Source organism: Pelophylax lessonae (genome assembly GCF_965119305.1).
Source record: "Pelophylax lessonae genome assembly, chromosome: 4".
NCBI lineage: Eukaryota > Metazoa > Chordata > Amphibia > Anura > Ranidae > Pelophylax > Pelophylax lessonae.
The window spans coordinates 637,583,302-637,606,456 of record NC_138771.1 but is presented as its reverse complement, the minus strand read 5'-3'; the positions used below and the strand labels follow the sequence as shown (position 1 = coordinate 637,606,456).

The 23,155-nt window shown below is 46.2% G+C and overlaps 2 protein-coding genes and 1 long non-coding RNA gene across 4 annotated transcripts in view; 1 reads left to right on the top strand and 2 right to left on the bottom strand.

Moving 5' to 3' along the window:
- Window positions 1-1,566, top strand: part of PLD2 (phospholipase D2) — a 148,867-nt gene extending 147,301 nt beyond the window's left edge. For both annotated transcript variants that reach the window (XM_082253318.1, XM_082253317.1), the window contains exon 25: window positions 310-1,566. In XM_082253318.1, coding sequence (XP_082109444.1) covers window positions 310-534 — 225 coding nt within the window. In that variant the 3' untranslated portion in view covers window positions 535-1,566. The remainder of the gene's footprint in view (window positions 1-309) is intronic.
- Window positions 1-23,155, bottom strand: part of LOC309552384 — an 879,384-nt gene that overhangs the window by 128,203 nt on the left and 728,026 nt on the right. The window lies entirely within an intron of this gene.
- LOC309554732 (uncharacterized protein) overlaps window positions 16,576-23,155 on the bottom strand; it is a gene marked incomplete at both ends in the record, with an annotated part of 75,607 nt that continues 69,027 nt past the window's right edge. Inside the window, one exon of the mRNA XM_082256436.1 lies at window positions 16,576-17,519. Within this exon, the coding sequence (XP_082112562.1) occupies window positions 16,576-17,519 (944 nt within the window). The remainder of the gene's footprint in view (window positions 17,520-23,155) is intronic.

The following is a 23,155-nucleotide window of genomic DNA, read 5'->3' as shown; positions in this document are numbered from 1 at the left end:
CATCCCTGGTAGGTTTATTATTTGTTTCATATTATAGGTAATACTGTTGTTGGCAGGGGCATCCAAAAAGCCCACGATAGAAAAGAACAAAGTTTAGAAGCATGGCAGGGAGTTCTCACCACTGGGGTCCTCAGGGTATATGAGAAACTCACAAAAGTCAACCTATGAAATATCAGTTTTGGGTGAAGTAACCCTTCAATAGATTGTTACGTCTATTAAATTTTGGTTATATAGGGAAATATCATGTTTACTACAGGTGACCTAACCTGCATTTATAACTCCTTGTTCTGTGTCTGTCCACTCTCAAAGGTTTTCCGTTGTCTCCCAACCAATGCCGTGCCGAGTCACCGCGTACGTCAGGCCTATACAGCTGTGCAAAGCCTTGCCAGCACAAACCCCCAGCTCTCAAGGGAGATGTTAACGCGGGTGAAGGGCCATTTGGTGGAGTTCCCATTGCACTTTCTTTCCGAAGAGAACCTGTTACCTCCATTAAACAGCAAGGAGGGCGTTATCCCAACTGAAGTCTGGACGTGACCCTGTTAGATGGACTCTACAGAGAAACTGAAAAATACTAATCCTGAAAGTCTTCCAGGACCGACGAACATTACCAAGAACCAACATTCATGTGTCATCTCAGCACTTGACGGGCCTTTGTGTAAAAGGCATAGAGTAATAAAATTCCCACTACATAAAAAACATTCCAGCGCTTACCCTGGTAGAATGTACTGTTTTATTCTAATCCCAGTTCCATGTACAGATTCCTGTTCTAATACCAGAGCTGTGCATGCTGTCCTCTGGTAATCCTAGCTCTGCTCAGACTGACCTTTCTATATGCCCAATTACCTGTCCTAATCTTGGTTTAATATATAGTCCTCCTATAATAATCCCAGTTTCATACACAGTGTCCTATACTGATCACAACCCTATGCACCATGTCGTCTACTAATCCCAGCCCTATACACAGTGTCCTGTACTAATCCCAGCTCTATACGCAGTGTCCTGTACTAATCCCAGCTCTATGCACAGTGTCCTGTACTAATCCTAGCTCTATGTTCAGTGTCCTGTACTAATCCTAGCTCTATGTTCGGTGTCCTGTGCACATATCCTGGTGCACAGCAGTTTGCAGGTATTACAGCAAGGAAAACCTCTAACAAAATGGCGGACTGTACACTTCCGATGTGACGTCATCGGCTCCTCCCAACGTGTTGCGTCACTTGATCACGTGACTTAATAAATTCTACGCGCACTGTCCTGTACTAATCCCAGCTCCATGCACAGTGTCCTATACTAATCCTAGCTCCATGCATATTGTCCTGTACTAATCCCAGCCCTATACACAGTGTCCTGACTTAATCCCAGCTCTATACACAGTGTCCCGTACTAATCCCAGCCCTATACACAGTGTCCCGTACTAATCCCAGCCCTATACACAGTGTCCCGCACTAATCCCAGCCCCATACACAGTGTCCCGCACTAATCCCAGCCCCATACACAGTGTCCCGCACTAATCCCAGCCCCATACACAGTGTCCCGCACTAATCCCAGCCCCATACACAGTGTCCCGCACTAATCCCAGCCCCATACACAGTGTCCGGCACTAATCCCAGCCCCATACACAGTGTCCGGCACTAATCCCAGCCCCATACACAGTGTCCGGCACTAATCCCAGCCCCATAAACAGTGTCTGGCACTAATCCCAGCCCCATACACAGTGTCCCGTACTAATCCCAGCCCCATACACAGTGTCCCGTACTAATCCCAGCCCCATACACAGTGTCCTGTACTAATCCCAGCCCCATACACAGTGTCCCGTACTAATCCCAGCCCCATACACAGTGTCCTGTACTAATCCCAGCTCTATGTTCAGTGTCCTGTGCACATATTCTGGTGCACAGCAGTTTATAGGCATTACAGCAAGGAAAACCTCTAACAAAATGGTGGACTGTACACTTCCGGTGTGACGTAATTGGCTCCTCCAAACGTGTTGCGTCACCTGATCAGGTGACTTCATTATATCTATGCACAGTGTCCTGTACTAATCCCAGCTCCATGCACAGGGTCCTGTACTAATCCCAGCTCCATGCACAGGGTCCTGTACTAATCCCAGCTCCATGCACAGTGTCTTTTACTAATTCCAGTCCTATACACAGCATCCTGTACTAATCCCAGCTCTTTGCACAGCACCCTGTACTGATCCCCACCCTATTCCCCATGTCGTGTACTAATCCCAGCCCTATACACAGTGTCCTGTACTAATCCCAGCCCCATACACAGTGTCCTGTACTAATCCCAGTCCTATACACCGTGTATAATCCCAGCTCTACATTCGGTGTCCTGTGCACATATCCTGGTGCACAGCAGTTTACAGGCATTACAGCAAGGAAAACCTCTAACCAAATGGTGGACTGTACACTTCCGGTGTGACGTCATCGGCTCCTCCCAACGTGTTGCGTCACCTGATCACGTGACTTCATTAACTCTATGCACCGTGTCCTGTACTAATCCCAGCTCTATGCACCGTGTCCTGTACTAATCCCAGCTCTATACACAGTGTCCTGTACTAATCCCAGCTCCATGCATGTATGTTGTTTTGTCATAGGCCTTATGTTTCATTTTTTCCTCCTTGTATGTTCCAGGTTGTTTGGTATTCCATGGATCGGCCTTATTGCACTCTGTTACTCAGATTTATTTATGCCTTAAACCACTGCCTCTATGCTCTGGCCCATACCAAGTATGCTAATCCTTCATTTTTGTATGTAGATGTTTTCTACCATTGTAGATGCAATATCTGGAACTATGCACATTATATGCTGTATAACGTGTCTTCCATAGAGTGCACTGTGTGACTGTAGAGTGTGAACGTAAATAATCTTTGCTTTAGATCAGTGGTCTCCAAACTGCTGTCCGGGGCCCTGGATGTGGCCCTCTGCTCACCTTTATCTGGCCCTTGGGGCACTATTCCAACAACTGACACTGTCAATGACACTATATTACAAACAATGGGGCCTTTTTCCTCCCGACAAAACCAATTATGGGGCACTGCTTATGTCCACTGATGCCAATGCACTTTCCACTCCCACTGGCCACTACCACCCCTCCAAAGCCTGAAGGACAGTAAACCGGCCCTTATAAAGTTTGGAGACCCCTGCTTTAGATAATTGAAGGAAATGAGACCTGTGTTGCCAATAAATATTTTAATCTGTTTCATCAAAGTTTTTGTATTCTTGTCTATATTTAATCATGATTGATTTACATAGACAAACACTTCCTGCTAATAAAACTTTCCCAGCCTTTTCTGATGCCAGAACAATTAGAAAAAATGTACTTGTGATGTTTAAGTGGACATTTAAAAAATATATATCTAATAAGTAGAGTGTCAAGGTAACACCTCCAGGTAGGTATTTAATTCCTCTCGCAGAGATCACAGTACTTCCTCTGATAAGGCCTTCATCTGCCTTTCTCTCCAGAAAGATGGAACCATCTTTGTTCAGGCATCATCCAGACTACTGACACCTGTTGACTGCTTGCCGTCTGCCCACAGAACTTTTCTTGCAGATGGGTGGCACAGCCAGGCTAGGCGACGTACCAGTACGTCTCCTAGCAAATGCGCACTAGCGCCCCCCCCTACAGGGCAGTAATGGCGATCCTTGGCACCCCAGATGTTTTGGAATTACATTTCCCATGATGCTCAACTACACTGCAGAGTGCATGAGCATCATGGGAAATATAGTTCCAAAACATCTGGGATACCAAGGTTCACCATCACTGCCCTAGGGCATGTAGCAGTGCAATTCCTTGACCACTGTGCCTGGTGGACACAGCCGATCATGGCGCTCGGCTCTCACATCAGTTGTGATTGATGCGATTGGTCATAGTGATCACATGATTACACTGTCAACAAAACAGTAAGGAAAAGAAGCAAATCATGAATGGTTTGTTGACAGTGTAATCATGTGAGGCTGTGATTTGCCCACAGCTATCACCTGATACCAGGCCAATCACAGCACCCAGTACCCTATGATTAGCTATAGTCAGTCACAGCATGTCAACAGTAAGCAAGCTGCCATGAATGGAAAGCCATTCATGACCGCTAACTATTGCTTGTAACAGTGATCATCTTCACCTTGTCACTAGCGATGAAGTAGTAATTAATGAACCGATTTAGTTAAGCTGTACTGTACTGCAGAACCCTCTTCAGGGCCCTTCCTGGCACCCCCTTTGTTCACATTCTTCAGAGCTCTCTACATGGCACCCCCTTTACTGTAATACTCTCCATGTGAGCTAGCTCCTTGATCCCCTGACTTCACTGGAGTTGTCCCCCTTCCTGGGCCAGACCCTTTTGCATGTCCCTCAGTACTCACGGACACTGTTTTTCCCAAAAGACTCTGCCAGTAGCTCCACCGTCAGTTACACCGGATCCTCTGCAGCTCTGCTCCACACCTGGTTCACTAGGCCGACCGCCTAAGACCTTCTTCCTCACACTCTGCAGGAGGAGAGACAGCCGTCCATCTCCTCCTGCTTCCCACCAAAGACGCCCTGTCACATGCCCCCTCTGCTTTTATGAGCAATCCCAGGATGCATTGCAAGAATGCCCTCCCACTAGGAATCCCATAAAAGCTAATGTGTCACTGGCTGGGTTTCTTTCACTGTCCAACAAGCTCCCTCATTGGATACAGTGGGGACACTCCCTCAGACCCAGTGAATCACACCTGGAAACTTGTGACAGGCAACCTAATAGATCAGGCTCCTCTAATAAGCAGAAGGAGCATAGATGCATTTCCCTAGCACCTACCTAACTGGGAGGGTGCTACATCCACCCCCCACCAATTTGAGCCACGTCCCTTTGGCTCTGGGGCACCTGCCCCCTACACAAATCCTATTAAAAAAAAAAAAAAAACTTGGAGTATCCCACAAACCTGAAAAGGGGAAAAGGATAACAACAAATGAACAATTAATAATTTAAATGCAAAAATATATGTATCTCTCTATACAATATAGTACACTCTCGCTACAATATGGTACATTTTAGGCGCATTTATGGCAATGCACCTCCCACCAAGCAAAGCCTGCTCTGATGGGTAATTAAATCTCAACAACCTGACTCACTGTCTCTAAGCTTGGTGTCACCTGTGAAGAAAAGAGTGAGGTTAAACACATCACAAGCATACAGTGATTACCTCTACCTAAATTTTCAAATTGATGAGAAGATCCTCCCCGCGGGGGAAATCTACCTACTTAGTCCATAGCAATCCTATCCACCGGGGGATCAGTCACTGGAGCCTGAGTGACCACACAATCCCAAGAAAGGAAAAAGTATCTTCAGGGGTCCCCAATGATACCAGGGCACCCCGACCAAACTCTCAGCAGGCTGCCTACCACTTCATAGGCAGCTTCTTGACATGGTCCCAGTCTGGCCCATGGGCCTAAGTAGTTCCGCTGGAACCTGAGGCAGAACTTTGAACTTGACCTTCATTGTTGGTCTTGTGCTCTTTTCTTTCTCTTTTGTAATCCAAGACCCTGGCCGATGGCCGAAGGGGGTCTGCGGAACAGCAACGAGGGTCTGTTTCAACAAAAAATACTCTGAAGAGGGACGGCCCTCTGATTTAGGTCCACTAAGGGCAACACTGTAGTTCTCAACCTATTCTGTCAGGATAGAAGGGGGAGGGATAGTGGAAAGGGGACATACACCCCAATAGCAACAGAACATGCAACTTGCTTGTTTCAATCCTAAATATAGGCTAGCCAGCCATTTGCAAATTTCTTCTCTTAAAGTCCTCCTCAGATGTAGTAATCGGGATGAGGAATTCTCACTAACTTCCCATTTTCATCTCTGACGTGGAACGACCAGGCCTGGCCCTATCTGTCTGTGCGTAGGACCTCCACTCGGTCCAGGTAAGTGGACCGCCCATAGTTCCACTGGGTCTTAACTGATAAGAAGTTTTTCCAGAGATCAAACTTGGTGGAATTTCGGTGAGGCTTGGGGACAAACAGGAAGTCCCATATGGCCTCATCACACCAAGACTCTCTCTTCTCTTCATTTCCAACATGACCTACCATGGAGCGTAAGGGTAATCATATCCGTATACCATTGCAACTTTTCTTTGCAGCCACCGCTGCATCCTTGAGAATCTAGGAAGGGTTTTCCGGTTCCCTCTCCCAGCTGGAGAAAATTGTGTCTCCTCACGCCTGATTAGAGAGCTGTAGGCCTCATTTTGGTCCCGAGCCCGGGCATAGTTCTTGGGTGGGGTTAAATCTGGGACCCGACTGGCATAGGCCTTGCAGAACCCCAGACTCTGGGCAAGCTCTCCACACACCACAGAGTCCCTAGTCTCTTCATCTGGCACTTATAACACATCAGGACAAGGTGGACTGTTCCGTTCCTCAGATCCCCAGTCCCACTCAGTTTCATCTTCCGACCCCCAGACATCAATTCCTTCCTCTACAGATCCAAACAGATTCTGGAAACTAGGAGACCCCACATCGATGACCCCGGCCACTTCCTCACTTCTGACACTCATTTTTTTCAGCCCTAGTTGCCGCTGGCCATCTTTTCTCCTCAATTTTCAGGGGAGCAGACTTTGTTTCTACTGCTGCAGCCTTCAGTGCATCAGGTGGTCACTCTCCGGCCCGTACTACCTGCATGCATCCTTGCTCTGACATTCGGGTCTCCTTTAATGAGCATACTGGACCACTGCCAGGTTGTATGGCCTCCAGCTGCATCACTACTCTGAACACTCCTGTCCCACGACCCTGGAAAGGCCCCGATTCCAAAGCCGACAAGGCCCGAGTGACTCCGGTCTCCCATGACACACAAAACTTCTTGGGCCGACCTTCACTCTTCTCCGCTTGCAGCAGCAGATGACCGCAATGCCCACACTGGCTGCATGCTTGCACCCGCAAAGTCACACTCAAACACTAGGGACATACCAGGCCTAACTGCTCCACGCCTCCTCCGGTGTATAATGCCAGTCTTCCATCGGGCACCATCCGCACTCCTGTATCCCATAGGATGGATGTCTTCGGCTCTCCGTTTTGCTCCCTGGTCTTCCTAGCAGGTTCTCCGCCAACAGGTGGAATGATCGCTGATGCGCTCTGTCTCACTCTGGCACTCTCCATGTTGCTTCTCTGCACACGTTTCTCCCTCTCAGCCACACCTGAAGGAGGAAGTAATTTATGGACTTTCCTTGTCACTCCTGATTGGCTGGGCGTGAACAAATCTCCACCCACATTTCCTTTATGGCGGTGGCTCCTCCTGCTGGGCAGAACTCTTCAGCGCGCGCTTTCCCGCACAGTGCAGTTACCCCTCCAATGCCGCTCTCTCTTAACTCAGCCGACATGGAAGTCACTGCAAAGCAGACCGTGCCCCTCAGCGGACACGTATCCACTCTTCTTGCTTGTGTAGCACCACCCCCGCAGGAGCTGCTGATTAGATTATAGGGTCTACGTCCTGCCTAACAACCCACAGAATTGGCTCGAACCCTCCCTAGGCACAACTGACCCAGAATAGGACTGGAATACCAAATGGCTACACAGATTGGAATATAACACTTCAATAAATAATAATGACCTGTTACCTCTCTCCATCTGCAGTCCTTCTGGGTAATACAAGGTGACCACACACAAGCTTGCTTTTAAACAGGAAAGTTATTTACTGTAAATCAAATAAACAGTTTCGATACAGTAAAATATGACTTTGTAAAAGGATATACTGATTAATTAATCAAAGATAAGATAAATACTGTGATATCACTCCTCAAGGGCACATTAATTGTTTCAGGAAATGTCTCCGAGCCTATAGGACCACCATCTTAATCACTATTATACTTTTGGAAATAAGGCTCAGCATTCAGTTAGACACAGTACCAGACAGTCAGACCTATCTGAGTCCGCTGTTTCTTCTCTATATCTTCGCTAGCAACGTTGGTGCACTCGCGATTTGTAATCCACATTGAGGATGGGTGATCAATAGAGAGAATGGCAGCAAACAGTTAGTAATCACCGCGGGGTGTCTGTGCAGGATTGGCGGTAAAACCTCTGTGAGAGATGTACTGGGCCACCTGGTAAATTGCCTTCTACTACTCTAAGGATAATCCTGACTAAAGTTACTTCTTTGATAGATAGAGTCAGTTTTTGGGCAGGTGCCCTCTCACCAACAGGACTGTCTCCCAGGAAGCCTCCGCTGCTGTCTCAGTCTCCGGCCTCTGTCACCAGCCGCGCTAGGTATTTGGGGTGGATGAGTCTGGTCTCTGTAGAACATCGATGGGACCTCCAGGAGGGATCCTCTACTGGAGATGAAACACTGCAACTTAGTCACTTAAGGCCCAGGAGTTTCGGCCTAGCATGCAGCATCACCCCACAGCGCTGGCTTCCTGCTTGTCTCACTGTGTCTTTCCCAAGAGAGAGCCTGGCTCCTCCCTTCCTTTATAAAGCTTCCCCCAGAAGGCTGTGCGGTGAAACAGTGCATCCTGGTACTCTCAAAGCACTATGGGCGATGAAGACTGCTCAACTTCCTGAAAGGAAAATCACATCAAAAGAAATTCCATAGCCGCTGCAATGTGTCCTTTTGGCCACTAGATGGAGCCGAGTTCCTCTCAAATGTCAAGCAGCAGTCTTTTACAACTTGTATAATGGAAGACCCCGCTACACACTCCCCCCACTTGAGAAACTTTGGTCCCCAGTGTCAAGGAGGGCTCTTGTGTAAATTCCTTCTACCTGGACAGAGACTACAGGAGAAGGCCCGACCAAGTTAGTTGGGAATTCTCTTGAAGTGGCCTTGTTGTCTGATTCAGTTCTCTGCACCCAGGCTCTCTTCTTTTTTTTTCTTCTGGACTTCAGTCCCCTCTGGGCCCGGTGTGCATTGATTTTCCTCCTCTCAGTAGCCTGGAGTATAGAACTAGGGGCGTTGTACCTGGATCTGACTCCCTGACTCAGATTCCCTGAATCATTGAGTCTCTTGGATTCCCTTGAAACTGGCGGGCACCCGGTCGACTCCTTCACGGGTGCCCTCTGAAGTTTTTCCGCTGGCTTGCGAGGTTCTGAGGCGACATTTCCTGGGCTGGGACATACTCCTCTAACATGTCCTACTCCCCCACAGTTGAAACAAGTTAGCAATCTCCTAGGTCTCGGTTCCGGGTCTACTCTAAGGTTAGAAGGTTTATCCGGCTTCTCTGACACGTTCCCATCAGGTAGAGTAGATGCCTGACTAGTCAGGATGGACACCATTTCTATCAACTGGGACACCTGGGTCTTTAGGAGTTCAACTTGCGAGTCACTTTCTTTTGCACTTATCACTCTGACACGAGCAGTTGAGTCAAACTGCCGACTCTTCCTTTTGTTGTCCAACATGACCTCTTCTTCTCTGACCATTCGGATCAGGTCAGGGTATTCCAGAATGCCACCATCTTGGCGAGTTCGCAACAGTATGGCAATGGGATCTAAGGGTTGAGCCCCTCTCAGCACCTGCCGTGCACGAGTCTCATCTACCTTCCGGGGGTCTATCCCTTTCTTTAACAAGATCTGGTGGATGATCTTATCTAGGCGTCTAATAAATTCGGACAACTTCTCTTCCTCTTCTTGGTAACAGTGGTCTAACTGGTAAAGAAGTTCAGCCACGTTCTCCGTCCGACCAAATACATCTTGTAGAATGTCTAGATAATCCTGTGCAGTACAGTTCTTTTTGCTTAGCTTGAGATTACGTACGGCCTCTAGTGCAGGTCCCTTTAAACTTTCTGTGATTCTCTGTTTCTTGTGCTGTTCTGGTACCTCCCACTCTTCCAAAGCCTGAGTGGCGGTATCTAACCACTCTTCAAACCCATCTTCTGTCGAAGGCACAGGCTGTTTCCCAGAGAATGTCCTGAGCTTCCTATATCCAGTCATCAGATAGTTTGGGGAGTCCTTACTACATTTTGCTACGATTTCCCCGAGAACAGCACACAGTTCTGAGCTAAAGGTAGACAAAGGTGGTGACTCTGGACTCCCTTCTTGGACACCTTTTTCTTTGCTGGATCCCCCAGGAGTGGTGGATGAGGGACCTTCAGTAAGGACTTCTGGATGTATTAAGAAAAGTTCTGTTTGGTCAGTAGTCTTTACACTGGTTCCCTTAAAGTAATCAGGGACCCCCTTCCTCCACTCACACAATGCATACAAGTGTGGAACGGTGGTGTCTGTCTTTATGTCAGTCACCCAGAATTTCCTGTCTGTGGACAGTGCCCTTAAAACTGGGAGGAGTTTTTCCTCAGTCCAGACCTCTCCCTTGATTTCAACCACCAGGCCATTTTCCACTACGACATTCTCTTCCCTGCACCACTCGGCTGCAGCGGTAGGATCCATTTCTGCGTTGAGGGGGATTCTGTGGCTGAGAGGGTTGTGTTGCAGGACTGTAGATAATCCCGGACGAGCCCCCACGTGTAGCACCACCCCCGCAGGAGCTGCTGATTAGATTATTGGGTCTACGTCCTGCCTAACAACCCACAGAATTGGCTCGAACCCTCCCTAGGCACAACTGACCCAGAATAGGACTGGAATACCAAATGGCTACACAGATTGGAATATAACACTTCAATAAATAATAATGACCTGTTACCTCTCTCCAGCTGCAGTCCTTCTGGGTAATACAAGGTGACCACACACAAGCTTGCTTTTAAACAGGAAAGTTATTTACTGTAAATCAAATAAACAGTTTCGATACAGTAAAATATGACTTTGTAAAAGGATATACTGATTAATTAATCAAAGATAAGATAAATACTGTGATATCACTCCTCAAGGGCACATTAATTGTTTCAGGAAATGTCTCCGAGCCTATAGGACCACCATCTTAATCACTATTATACTTTTGGAAATAAGGCTCAGCATTCAGTTAGACACAGTACCAGACAGTCAGACCTATCTGAGTCCGCTGTTTCTTCTCTATATCTTCGCTAGCAACGTTGGTGCACTCGCGATTTGTAATCCACATTGAGTATGGGTGATCAATAGAGAGAATGGCAGCAAACAGTTAGTAATCACCGCGGGGTGTCTGTGCAGGATTGGCGGTAAAACTTCTGTGAGAGATGTACTGGGCCACCTGGTAAATTGCCTTCTACTACTCTAAGGCTAATCCTGACTAAAGTTACTTCTTTGATAGATAGAGTCAGTTTTTGGGCAGGTGCCCTCTCACCAACAGGACTGTCTCCCAGGAAGCCTCCGCTGCTGTCTCAGTCTCCGGCCTCTGTCACCAGCCGCGCTAGGTATTTGGGGTGGATGAGTCTGGTCTCTGTAGAACATCGATGGGACCTCCAGGAGGGATCCTCTACTGGAGATGAAACACTGCAACTTAGTCACTTAAGGCCCAGGAGTTTCGGCCTAGCATGCAGCATCACCCCACAGCGCTGGCTTCCTGCTTGTCTCACTGTGTCTTTCCCAAGAGAGTGAGCCTGGCTCCTCCCTTCCTTTATAAAGCTTCCCCCAGAAGGCTGTGTGGTGAAGCAGTGCATCCTGGTACTCTCAAAGCACTATGGGCGATGAAGACTGCTCAACTTCCTGAAAGGAAAATCACATCAAAAGAAATTCCATAGCCGCTGCAATGTGTCCTTTTGGCCACTAGATGGAGCCGAGTTCCTCTCAAATGTCAAGCAGCAGTCTTTTACAACTTGTATAATGGAAGACCCCGCTACACTTGTAACAGGGCCCCAGCTGCGCCTCCATCACTTTGAGCCAGCTATCCCTCTTTGCCAGTCCAGAGAATTGTTCCGCTGTCGTATGCTTGGTCAACAGTCCTCTTCCCAGCACATGTACAAGGAAGGCTCGTTACGATACTGTCTCCAAAGAAAGCCCCACTACCCTCAACGGCATGGCCGACAGATTTCTTCACAGTATTGACACTGCCACTGTTTAGAATAAATGTCCCGCTGTCGTATGCACGGTCAACACTTTTCCATATAGTCTTGGCACACCCGTGGCCCCTGGCACACCGATCCACGTGCCCCTGGCCGCCATTTTCTCTGCCCATACTTGCACCTTTCAATGTTAAGCAGACACAGTCCATATTCACAAAAAGGTGCCCTTCTCTTGCCTCCCAGCACCTCATGGGAGTATACAATTTGTAGCTCAGTCGGAAGCTTTCCGGCATATTGTGATTCAGACTGGAACCTTTCCATTGCCAAGGGCAACCATTATTGTGCAATTTTCTCTCCCTATCTCCTGTAGAGCAGGCCTGTTTTGAGCATTAGAACACTATCTCTGAAGCAAAAATTGTGATTTTGAACATTTTCTTTGGCCGTTGCCATTAGCAACCAGGGCGACATCCCTGGATGAGCCCCCAAATGTAGCACTACTCCCTTAAGAGCTGCTGGTGACGGGTTCCCCTGGGTTACCCATAGCAACCGTACAATAGTTCAGCGACTTCAAAGTGCCTGGCTCAGTCAAGAAACAGTCTAGGAGTTTTTGTTTTTGTGGTTTTATTGAGAACTTGGATAGGAGAAGGGAATGAGGTGGATACTCCAACTTGAATGAACTATGCACAATTTGCTGGGAGATCTAGAAGTAACTGAGTGCGGCAAGGCCGCTGCTTCACCTTGTCACTAGCAATGAAGTAGTAATTAATGAACTGCTTTAGATAAGCTGTACTGTACTGCAGAACACACTTCAGGGCCCTTCCTGGTACCCCCTTTGTTCCTATTCTTCAGGGCTCTCTACATGGCACCCCCTTTATTGTAATACTCTCTGTGTGAGCTAGCTCCTTGATCCCCTGACTTCACTGGAGTGGTCCCCCTTCCTGAGCCAGACCCTTTGACAGGTCCCTCAGTACTCACGGACACTGTTTTTCCCAAGAGACTCTGCCAGCAGCTCCACCGTCAAGTACACCGGATCCTCTGTAGCTCAGCTCCACACCTGGCTCACTAGGCCGACCGCCTAAGACCATCTTCTTCACACACTGCAGGAGGAGAGACAGCCGTCCACCTCCTCCTGGGACTCTGCTTCCCGCCAAAGATGCCATGTCACATGCCCCCTCTGCTTTTATGAGCAATCCCAGGATGCATTGCAAGAATGCCCTCCCACTGGGACTCCCATAAAAGCTATGTCACTGGCTGGGTTTCCTCCGCTGTCCAACAAGCTCCCTCCTTGGATACAGTGGGGACGCTCCCTCAGACCCAGTGAATTACACCTGGAAACTTGTGACAGGCAACCTAATAGATCAGCTCCCCTGATAAGCAGAAGGAGCATAGATGCATTTACTTAGCACCTACCTAACTATGAAGGTGCTACATAAAAAATGTCTAAAAAAATTAATATTACGATTATTATTTGTTTATTTTTTTAACATATTGTCACCAGTCAGTATCTCTGATCACTGCTGCACCAGTTATATCATGACTGTACTCCACTGGTGACAGTATGTAAAAAAAAAAAAAATAGAGGGAACAAAACTTTTATTTAGTTTCTTCCTTTTCCAAAAAATTGTGACAAACAAATTACAACTTCCAAAAACTCACTATGCCTCTTACTAAATACCTTGGACTGCCTACTTTCCAAAAAGGGGTCATTTGGGGGCAGAGGCTTAACAAGAACCTTCAGGGCCCCACAGGGGAAGAAACCACGAAGGGCCCCCCGGACCCCTGGCGGGGCCGTTCCCTTCAAGCCTGGGGCTCTTCCCACAGATCCTGGGGCCCTTTATTCTTGTTGTGAGGCCCCTTTATTATGGTCCTGCAGTGGGACCCTTTCACAAGTTCTGCAGTGGGCCCCCTTCCTGCCATCTTGGGGCCTCCTCACGGTGGTGGAATGCCAGAGCCCGGTCGCAAGTGTGACCTTTGCGATCCTGGAAGTTCACCCACTGGTGTCAGTAGTTTTTATTTTTTGGTATTATGATTGTATTTTTTATAATTTTATTTTATTTTTCTACAATGTCACGGACTAGGACTTGGCATGTGTACAGCTCTGTCAGTTTATAATGTTAGATTCCCGGTGGGTGGCCGGGGGGGGGGGGGGGGGGGGGTAAAACTGCAGCTCAGCCTTCTGCTTTTCCTATTCCACTAGTGTGAAAGAGCCCATTGGGTTATATACCACTTATGGAAACGTACACATTCAGGGCTGGTTCACACTTATGCAATGCCAGACATTGCATGTGATTCGCACCGCATTGCTGTACAGATCACATGCAATGTCTGTGCGATGCAAATTCAGCCATTCAAGCTGTATGGCTGAATTTGCATCGCATTCGGACCAAACTCATGCAGGACCCTTTTTTTGTCCTCACCAAAATCAGATTGCATGGCTGTTCACACCCATGAAATCCGATTCCTATCCGATTTCACAGTTCGCACTGTAAACCGATTTGGGGTGTCATTAATTTAATATGGACTCCTTCAGCGGTTCGCAGAGCACAGTGTGAACTGCCTGCGATTCTGATGTGGTGCGGAATCCGCAGCTAATTCGCTGTGAATTTGCACCACATCCAGTGTGGACCGGCCCCTAGAAACGTAGTCCGGGTGTACAACTAGCTGTAGTGTGTGCGGCAAGGCCGCTGCTTCACCTTGCCACTGAAGTGAAGATAGAGAATATGATCCTGTTAAAGTTACTTTTCAGGGTCCTACCTTGGCACCCCCTTTCTCACTTGCCATGTGTGCTGACCTCCTGTCCACTGACACTCCACTGGAGTGGTCCCCTTCCTGGGCAGACCCCCTGGCAATCTTCCCGGTACTCACGGACACTGTTTTTCCCAAGGTTGCTCTGCCTCCAACTCCACTTGTCAGCATCCACTGGACCTCTTGCCTCAGCACCACACTTCTGGCTCACAAGGCCGACCGCCTGTGACCACCTTCCTCAGCAACAGGAGAAGAGACAGCCGCCGCCCTCCTCTTGGGACCTGGCTTCCCACCCAAAGACACCCTGTCACATGTGCCCGTGGCTTTTATAACATATCCCAGGATGCACCACTGTTTGTGCCAACCCACTGGGATAGTTACAAAGCCTGTGTGTCACTGGCTGGGTTTCCTCCACTGTCTAACAGGCTCCCCTATTGGATACAGTGGGGACCCTCCCTCAGACCAGATGAATCACATATGGACACATGCAACAGGCATAACTACTGATCAGGCTCCCCTGATAAGCAGATGGAGCAGACTATGTTTTCTTCCTAGCACCTACCTAGGAGGGTGCTACATAAGTATTTTAATTTTTTAACACTTAAAGTGGTTCTAAAGCCTAAAGATTTTTTTTTTTTTTTTACGTCCATGCATTCAAGCATCAGCATTCCCCCCCCCCCCTTTTACTTACCTGAGCCCCCATGTGCTCCAGCGCTGTGCACATCTGCAGCTCTCTCCCCTCACTTCAAGGTCTCATTGACTTTGCTGGGGCACCGGGTGCCATTGGCTCCCGCTGCTGTCAACCAAAGCCAGAGACAAGGGGGCAGGACCGAGTCCCTCTGTCTGTGTCAATGGACGCAGCATTGGGGCTTGGGAGTGAGAATGCACAAATGCCCCCATGGGATGTGGCTTACAATGGGGGCACTAGACAGATCAGAGGAGTCTGGAGCGCCAGTGGGGGACCCGAGAAGAGGAGGTTTCCAGACATTCTTTGCAATTCCATTGCACAGAGCAGGTAAGAATAGACATGTTTAATTTTTATTCTTTCATTTTTTACCTTTACAATCTCTTGAACTTTATTGCTATCACAAGAGAGCTAACATGTCCTAAATAACATTGGCAGGTGACAGGTTCTATTTATGGAAATATCATGGGTCTATTAGTCCTCTGTTTCCATATGTAGCAGAAAACAAATTGGCCTAAAATGTTAAAAAATCTTGATTTTTACATTTTTTTGGGGGGGAATTTCATATAAAAAAATTTGAAAAATATTGTTATTTTTGCAAAATTGGCGCTCTTTTTTTGTTTATAGCGCATGATCAAAAAATCGCACAGGTGATCAAATGCCACCAAAAGAAATCTCTGTTTGTAGGAAAAAAAGGACATCAATTTCATTTAGGTACAGTGTTGCACGACTGCGCAATTGTCCGTTAAAGTCCTGCAGTGCCGAATCGCAAAATACCCCCTGGTCAGGAAGGGGGTAAATTCTTCCGGGGCTTAAGTGGATAATTTTTCTTCTTCACTGATGTGCACTGAAGAGGCTGCACTGATGGGCACTGAATGCCACTGATCGGGTGGCACTGATGAGGAAGCACTACATTTTCCTGGCATCAGTGGGAGTAAACATCACATTTGGAAAAGTGCCCCATTGTTGGTGTCAATGGGAGAAATAGTGCCCCATCATTGGTATCAATTGGAAGAATAGTGCCCCATCATTGGTATCAATAGGAGGAATAGTACCCCATCATTGGTATCAATAGGAGGAATAGTGGCCCATCATTGATATCAATGGGAGGAATAGTGCCCCATCATTGGTATCAATTGGAGGAATAGTGCCCCATCATTGGTGTCAGTGGGAGAAATAGTGCCCCCTTGTCAGTTGGCAGAATAGTGTCTCATATCAGTTTGAGGAATAGTGCCCCAAGGGCTTGCACAAGCAAATGGCTGCATCGGGCCCCCGGGCTGCAGTTTTGAGACCACTGTTGTAGCTTGTTCGAGCACCACGCCAAGAAGGCTACAGTTTTTGCGAACTCAATATATTGAAAGACCTAATAACAGCAGCTCTTATATCCTGATTCCGTAAACTGTAGACTAATGGATTGAACAATGGGGTCACTAAGATATAGAGCAAAGACAGACCCTTGTTGGTGTTTACAGAGTTCTCTCTAGGCGGCAAGATGTAGACTGTAGACAAAGTGCCATAGTAGGTACAAACAACAATAAGATGGGAGCTGCAAGTAGAGAAGGCTTTCTTTCTTCCAGTGGTGGATGGGATCTTCAGGATGGCTTGGAGGATGAAGATGTAAGTGACAACGATGAACATGAATGGAAAAGGAACAACTGCACCAGAAACTAGAGAAGTGAGCAGTGTCATGAAGTGTGTGTCAGAGCATGAAATCTGCACAAGTGGAGGAATGTCACAAAAAAAGTGATTGATGACATTGAGGTCACAAAATTGTAACCGTTTTAAGAAAACGTAAAGTACAAATGAGAGTGTGAGGCCGACCAACCAGCAGAAGATTACTATCTGACGCTGATGTCCAAAAGTCATGATGATGGTATAATGTAAAGGTTTGCAGATGGCCACATACCTATCAAATGACATCGCAGCCAGCACCAAGCACTGAGTAATAGTCGGAACTGCAAGCAGAAAAAATTGAGCAATACATCTGGCAATGGATACCTTTCCACCACTTTTCAATATTAACCACAGCATATTGGGCACAAGATTACTAGTGAAGAGGATTTCACACAAGGACAACTGGCTGAGATAGAAGTACATGGGAGAGTGTAGACTCTGGGTGACCACAACCAATGCAATAACAAGGAAATTGCTGGTTAAGGCCATAATGTGAGCAGTAAGAAAAATGATGAACAGAGGAATCCGGAATCTGTGGAGGTTTCCAAGGCCCAAAAGGAGAAATTCTGTGACCAGCGTCTGGTTTCTTTCCATATCGTCTAAAAACCACAAAACAGCAGATGGTCAGGACATCTGCCCCAAAAACAGGAAAATTTGCATATATTTTCCTAGTGATATTCCAATTTCAAGGTCTCTTGTAGTGATGGTGGTTGAATCTTCTTGGATTCAGTTTGCAAAGGGTTCAGCAAATCTTGTACAGACGTTGACAAACCTGAACTTAGATTAAATCCAATTGAAGTCTAAGCGGGCAAACCTTGTTGTTAAGTTCTACCTATTTTTAGGTCTAATAGGCAAACTACTGTCAGAAAAGGCATGGGCACTGCCATGGGGATATGCATCAATGCTCCCTATACAGCAGGGAAAGGGTTTTAATATAATGCTTCAAGGGCAATATGGAACATAGAGGAATGTCTTAAAGCTGTATATGGTGTTATGGAACAGTATAATATTTATGGAGAGTTTCAGTGACAGCATACACTGGCAGTACACATGTGTTTAGCTCTTACCCCTATTGGTGATGATGGGTTCTCTTCTACCACGACTCTAAAAGCTGCTCAGTCGCCACTGACACACCCGATTATAGGTAGAAGGCCGCTCAAGCCTGTGTGACTTAAGCGTTACTAAGCTTCCACTCTATAGTTATGCACAGAAATTAGGTCAAGCAACTGATGGTAGATTAAATGAATGTATTGAAGAAATACAGCTAGACAGTGCACAAATCATTCAACAGGCAAATTAACTACTGATTCAGGTATACCGTACTAGGTTAATGAACAAGTAACCTAAAGACTGGCAGTAAATTTACCTATTGCAGTGTTCAACAAATTTTTAACCAGTTCAACAGGATTAACGTATTAGCATCATTGAATTAAAAAAAAATTGTCCTTGTGTGCATGCTCTTGCATACAGCCAAAATAGGGTGTATGGGTTCCAGACTAAGGGGTACCTCTGAAAGTACTAGCACCTAATTATCAGCATTAGCAGGCTTACGGTGGGGCCCTTCTTTAGTTGGTGCATGTGTAACTGTCATATTAAGAGTGTGCAGCAGAAGGCTAGTGGGTGGCTAAACAAGGGGAGTCTCTCCTGCATTAACTGTCAATGTTGACATGTGCACAGATAACTCCGCTCTCCAGTCCAACACGTGTCCCCATCTGAGGTACTCTGAAGTCAGGTTCTGGTAGCTCAGTCTCTCAGCTTTGGTCCTCACAACACTGCAGTCTCTACTCGCTAATTACCCACTCTCTCCGTGGCTGTCTCTTTAGTGCAGCTCTGGCAGCAGCTCCACACAGCTTTGTTCCCACTCTGAAAAGATTCCTCATTTCTAGATTTTCCCAGAAAAAAAACGTCCTGTGTCTCTTCTTCTCTGTGTGCAGGGATTTTGGCTCCTGTAGTTCTTCTATGATGTTCTGCTGCACATCAAGTGAAAGAGTTCTCTGATCCAATCGGCTCAACTTCTCCTGCTCTCTGAATGGCTCAAGCTCCCTGCCTGGAGGGGGGCAGGAGTGAGTCAGTGGATTTACATAGAGCTTCACCTGTCAGCTGCACAGAGAGAAAGGAGAGAACCCAACTGCATTCTTCCCTCTCTGCATTGCCGATCAGCTCACTACCACTGCTAGCAGGAGGGGGGCAAGAGGGGGATCTGTACACAGTACTGTTTCCTGTCTATAATGTCAGGGGGAAAGGGGTCCACATACAGATGGCATCGATGCCCAGCTGCATGTAGCTATAGAATGTATTTTTTCTTTTAAAATTAGCATGCCATACACAAAGCAACAGCAGCACCTATTACAAGTTATTGAAGTTTTTAAAAAAAAAACTGCTTTCAGCTAGTTTAAGCAACCGCTCTTTGACCAGCAGATAGAAATTGGCCAGTAGTTCACTGTGGCTGTCATTATTCCTCCTGATGCAAGATGATCCAGCCACTGGCAGGTTTCTACAAAGCTCTTATTAAGAATTAAGAGACTCCAGATGATACAGCCGTTTATAATTGGACAACAGGAGGGCAGTTTGGTGAGGCAGAATTAGCTGAAATGTATCGGAGGGGAAAAAAAAATGGTTTTACTACAAGATTTAAGGGACCGCAGATGATATAGCAGTGTGAAATTTATAATGCAGTAGGAAAATTATAATGAGCAAGGCAAGGCCAAAATGAACTAGGAACAAAAAGCACAGACTTAGGCTTTACTACTAGAAATAAGATGCTGCTGGTAATACAGCAGTGAAAAGTTGGCTAGCGAAGGACAATTTAATCAGGGATACTTTTTGCACTGTTCTTGCACTTAGAATTATTTATTTTTTATTTTTTCCCATCAAATGCTGATTTATTGTTCATCTTCATAACAAATCAATTAACAAAATATTCAGCAAGGTTCCTTTTGCTTCTAAGGGATCAGTAATCTTGCATATTAAGCCTCTGGTATTCTGCAGAACTGGCTTTCTTCATGTAGATACAGTTGATGAGATTCTTGCCACAGTGGCCAATAATGATGTGCAATCATCAGAATGGTCCCATGTACCCCTGACATTTTCTGCACACCTGCTCAGCACCGCTCCCCCGGCTGCCATTTTCTCCCCGCACCAGCCCATTTCTCTCCCCTCAAAATTTTTCATCCGACCTCCCATATATTATCATCTCCACATGGCTGGAAGTTTTATTTATTTACTCACTGCAGCTGAGTGCTGCGAACAAAAGAACAGATAGTCAGTAACAAGTTAAAGTAACTATGTAAAATATGTAAAGAATTCGCGCTTAGGATATAGATGTACCAAGTTGGAAAAGACGTAACTGGCTGCGGCCCACCTCTAAAACTATAATCCAAGGATATATAGTTACAAATCAGTAAAAAAAAGGGGAGGTAGATGGCGCTGCCTGTATGAACCAATGGAAAGAAATAAACTCAGCGCTAAGGATATCTTTAAAGTGCAAAGGTGTAAATAGGCTGCAGCCTACCCTAGACTACAGTCAAAAAGGCTGTATAAAATATAGGAAGAAATTTAGGGTAATTGGCGCTGCCTATATTGAAAAACTAAAATGTAAACAATGATCTGTAAACTGGTATATAAATACACTGTGGTATATATATGGAATGTGGTAATCAGTAAGTTATCAGTGCAACAAATATATATATAAAAGAATGTAAAAATATATAAGATAAGCATATAATATATTAAAATACAGTGCCTAATAAATATCAGTATACCCGTGATAAAGTGCAATCCAAGTAACAAAGTGAATATAAAAGTAAATAAATAAGTATAATCAGGCAGTGATTAAAATATAATATATAAATTGGTACAAAGTTGATATAAATAAGACAAAGTGGCAGTGGCAAAAAGAAAGTGCAAAAAATGCACTAAAGGTATGTAAAGTGATCCCAGCACTCTGAAAAAATAAAAGTGACAACAATAGAGCAATTAAGTGCACAAAAGTGGCTGATAAATATATATAATAAAGTGACTGGCTGGGAGAAAGTACTAAAAGCCAGTGATGCAATGGTGAAGTACTAATAGCCATCACTGGCTATTAGTACTTTCTCCCAGCCAGTCACTTTATTATACAGTGATACCTCCGTTCACAAACATAATTCGTGAACTGGGAAAGTGCAAAGTTGTTGGTGCCAGGCGCTACCACAAAAAAGTGTGCTGTGCGTTTTTAAACGTAAAGATAAAATGTGTGCTGTGCGTTTTAAAACATGTGCTGTGCGTTATAAAACCAATCCGTTTTGAAAGCAATCCGTCTTAAAACCAATACGTTTTTAGCACTAAAATCATACCATATGCATTCAATGGAACCATATAGTGTCACCACTTGGTTAATGCAAAGTGCTTTAGTGCTTGCTGTGAGCCAGTGCATCAAGTGCTTAGTAAGATACTTGTACAGTAAGAGAATAGCAACCCGTGGATCCCCACTAGGTGTAATTGCTTACCGCACTCTTGTGTTGTGTGGCTCGATTCTCCTCATTTACTGCAACAAAAAATAGCCTCCATTGCGTAGTATATCATGTGTGAGATGAAAACAGGTGTAATATCCACTCACATTGTAGGAGTTCACTTTCAGCGTGCAGGGTCCGCCAGGATGTATCGCTTCCGCATTCCACCGGTCTGAACCACCGCTACCGGAAGTGACGTACTGACGCAATAAGCCACGCGTCAGTACGTCACTTCCGGTCTCCGGACCCAAATCCCGAAAACAGTTTTTAAAATGCCAAGAGTAACATAACCAAAGTGACTTCTGTGCAGGTGCCTTAAAGATTCCTCAGGGGTGCTTAGTAAAGTGGTCAAAAGGTGCTCCCCGCACTTCCAGGACCGCACTTACCAGAGGTGACTACCCCAACAGGGGTAACGAGCCTGTGGGTAATAGTTGGCTATTCCACTCCTCAGATCCAATCCCTCAGTTTCCCTGGGTGGTCTGGTCAGCTCTGGATGTTATCCCTATATATGAAGGCTGTAATCTGTACGAATCTGGTCCCTTTAAGATCGTACTCTCACAAGGTCCGGAGATATTCCAAGGATGTATATGGGGAAAGAAGGGGCTCCTCTGCTGCCAATTCCAGCAACGTCTCCTCTCTACTTCCTTTGGACTGGAGAGTCCTTGTTGCCTTGTTGCTTGCTGGATGACTGTATAAATTCCAGGGGCACATGTGCTCAGGGTCTTAGGCTGGAGAGCAGGGTCCCAGAGAGGGGTGGCGCCTGCCCCTCCTCTGTAGAAGTTGCCATGTGGCCTTGGGTAGTCGACCTGAGGGCTGGATAGTCAGAGAGAAGCTAAATCCAGAGGTCCTGCAGAGCTGACTGGAAGGGAGACACCAGAAAGGATCTGATTCTGCCTACAGTGAGTACAGATCTGTGTCATGGGGCCTGTCTTGAAAGGGCCATCCCTTCAGCTAGAAGAGTCAGTGGACGGGTGTCATTTAAGGGGATGCTAGAGAGTGTCCTGAAGAGAAGGTAGTTGCATCAAGTCTGCTGCTGAAGAGAGTAAGTAGACATAATCCCTCCGTACAAGTGGCAACATGGGTAAAGCAGTGTGTCTGCTTCCACAAGTAATCTGGTGAGGCCTAGTGAGAGTTGTCCTTATCTACTGTGAATAGTTCAGTCAGAGTATCCCACTATTCCCTTTTCCCATCCAAGTTCCACAATAAATAAAAAAAAAACAAATACCCTGGACTGTTTATTGAGTAACGAGCAAACGGGAGTGAGGAGGGGTATGTAAAAAAAAAAAAAAACCACAGCAACTATTTGCAGGTAATCAGATGTCCTTTGATGATGCTCAGGGAGGCGGGCGAAACATGATGAGGCAACTTCCGGTGTACCCTAACCATCTACGCCACTTCCTGGTTCTCAGCGGAAGGCAGGAGACGGCATTCCAGGAAGTAACTTGCCATTCGCTTGACTGCCCATTTTATCTTTTTCGTTTGTGAGTATTCTTGTCTACATTTTTATAATATAAACATTTATGCAGCACTTCCCTATGATTTATCCTTTTCATTTGGGTTGAGCCCGCTAGGGAATCACTATCCATTATTGGAAAAGAGAGCATGTTGCTTGGACACTATTGACCAGATACCCAGGACCCTGAATTTTGCTCTATTTGACTCATTAGAGGGTCTTTACTTTTGGTGAGTAGGGGGTACAAGAGGGGAGTGTGGCACCTCGGCACCGTTGAGCACTTTATTCACCA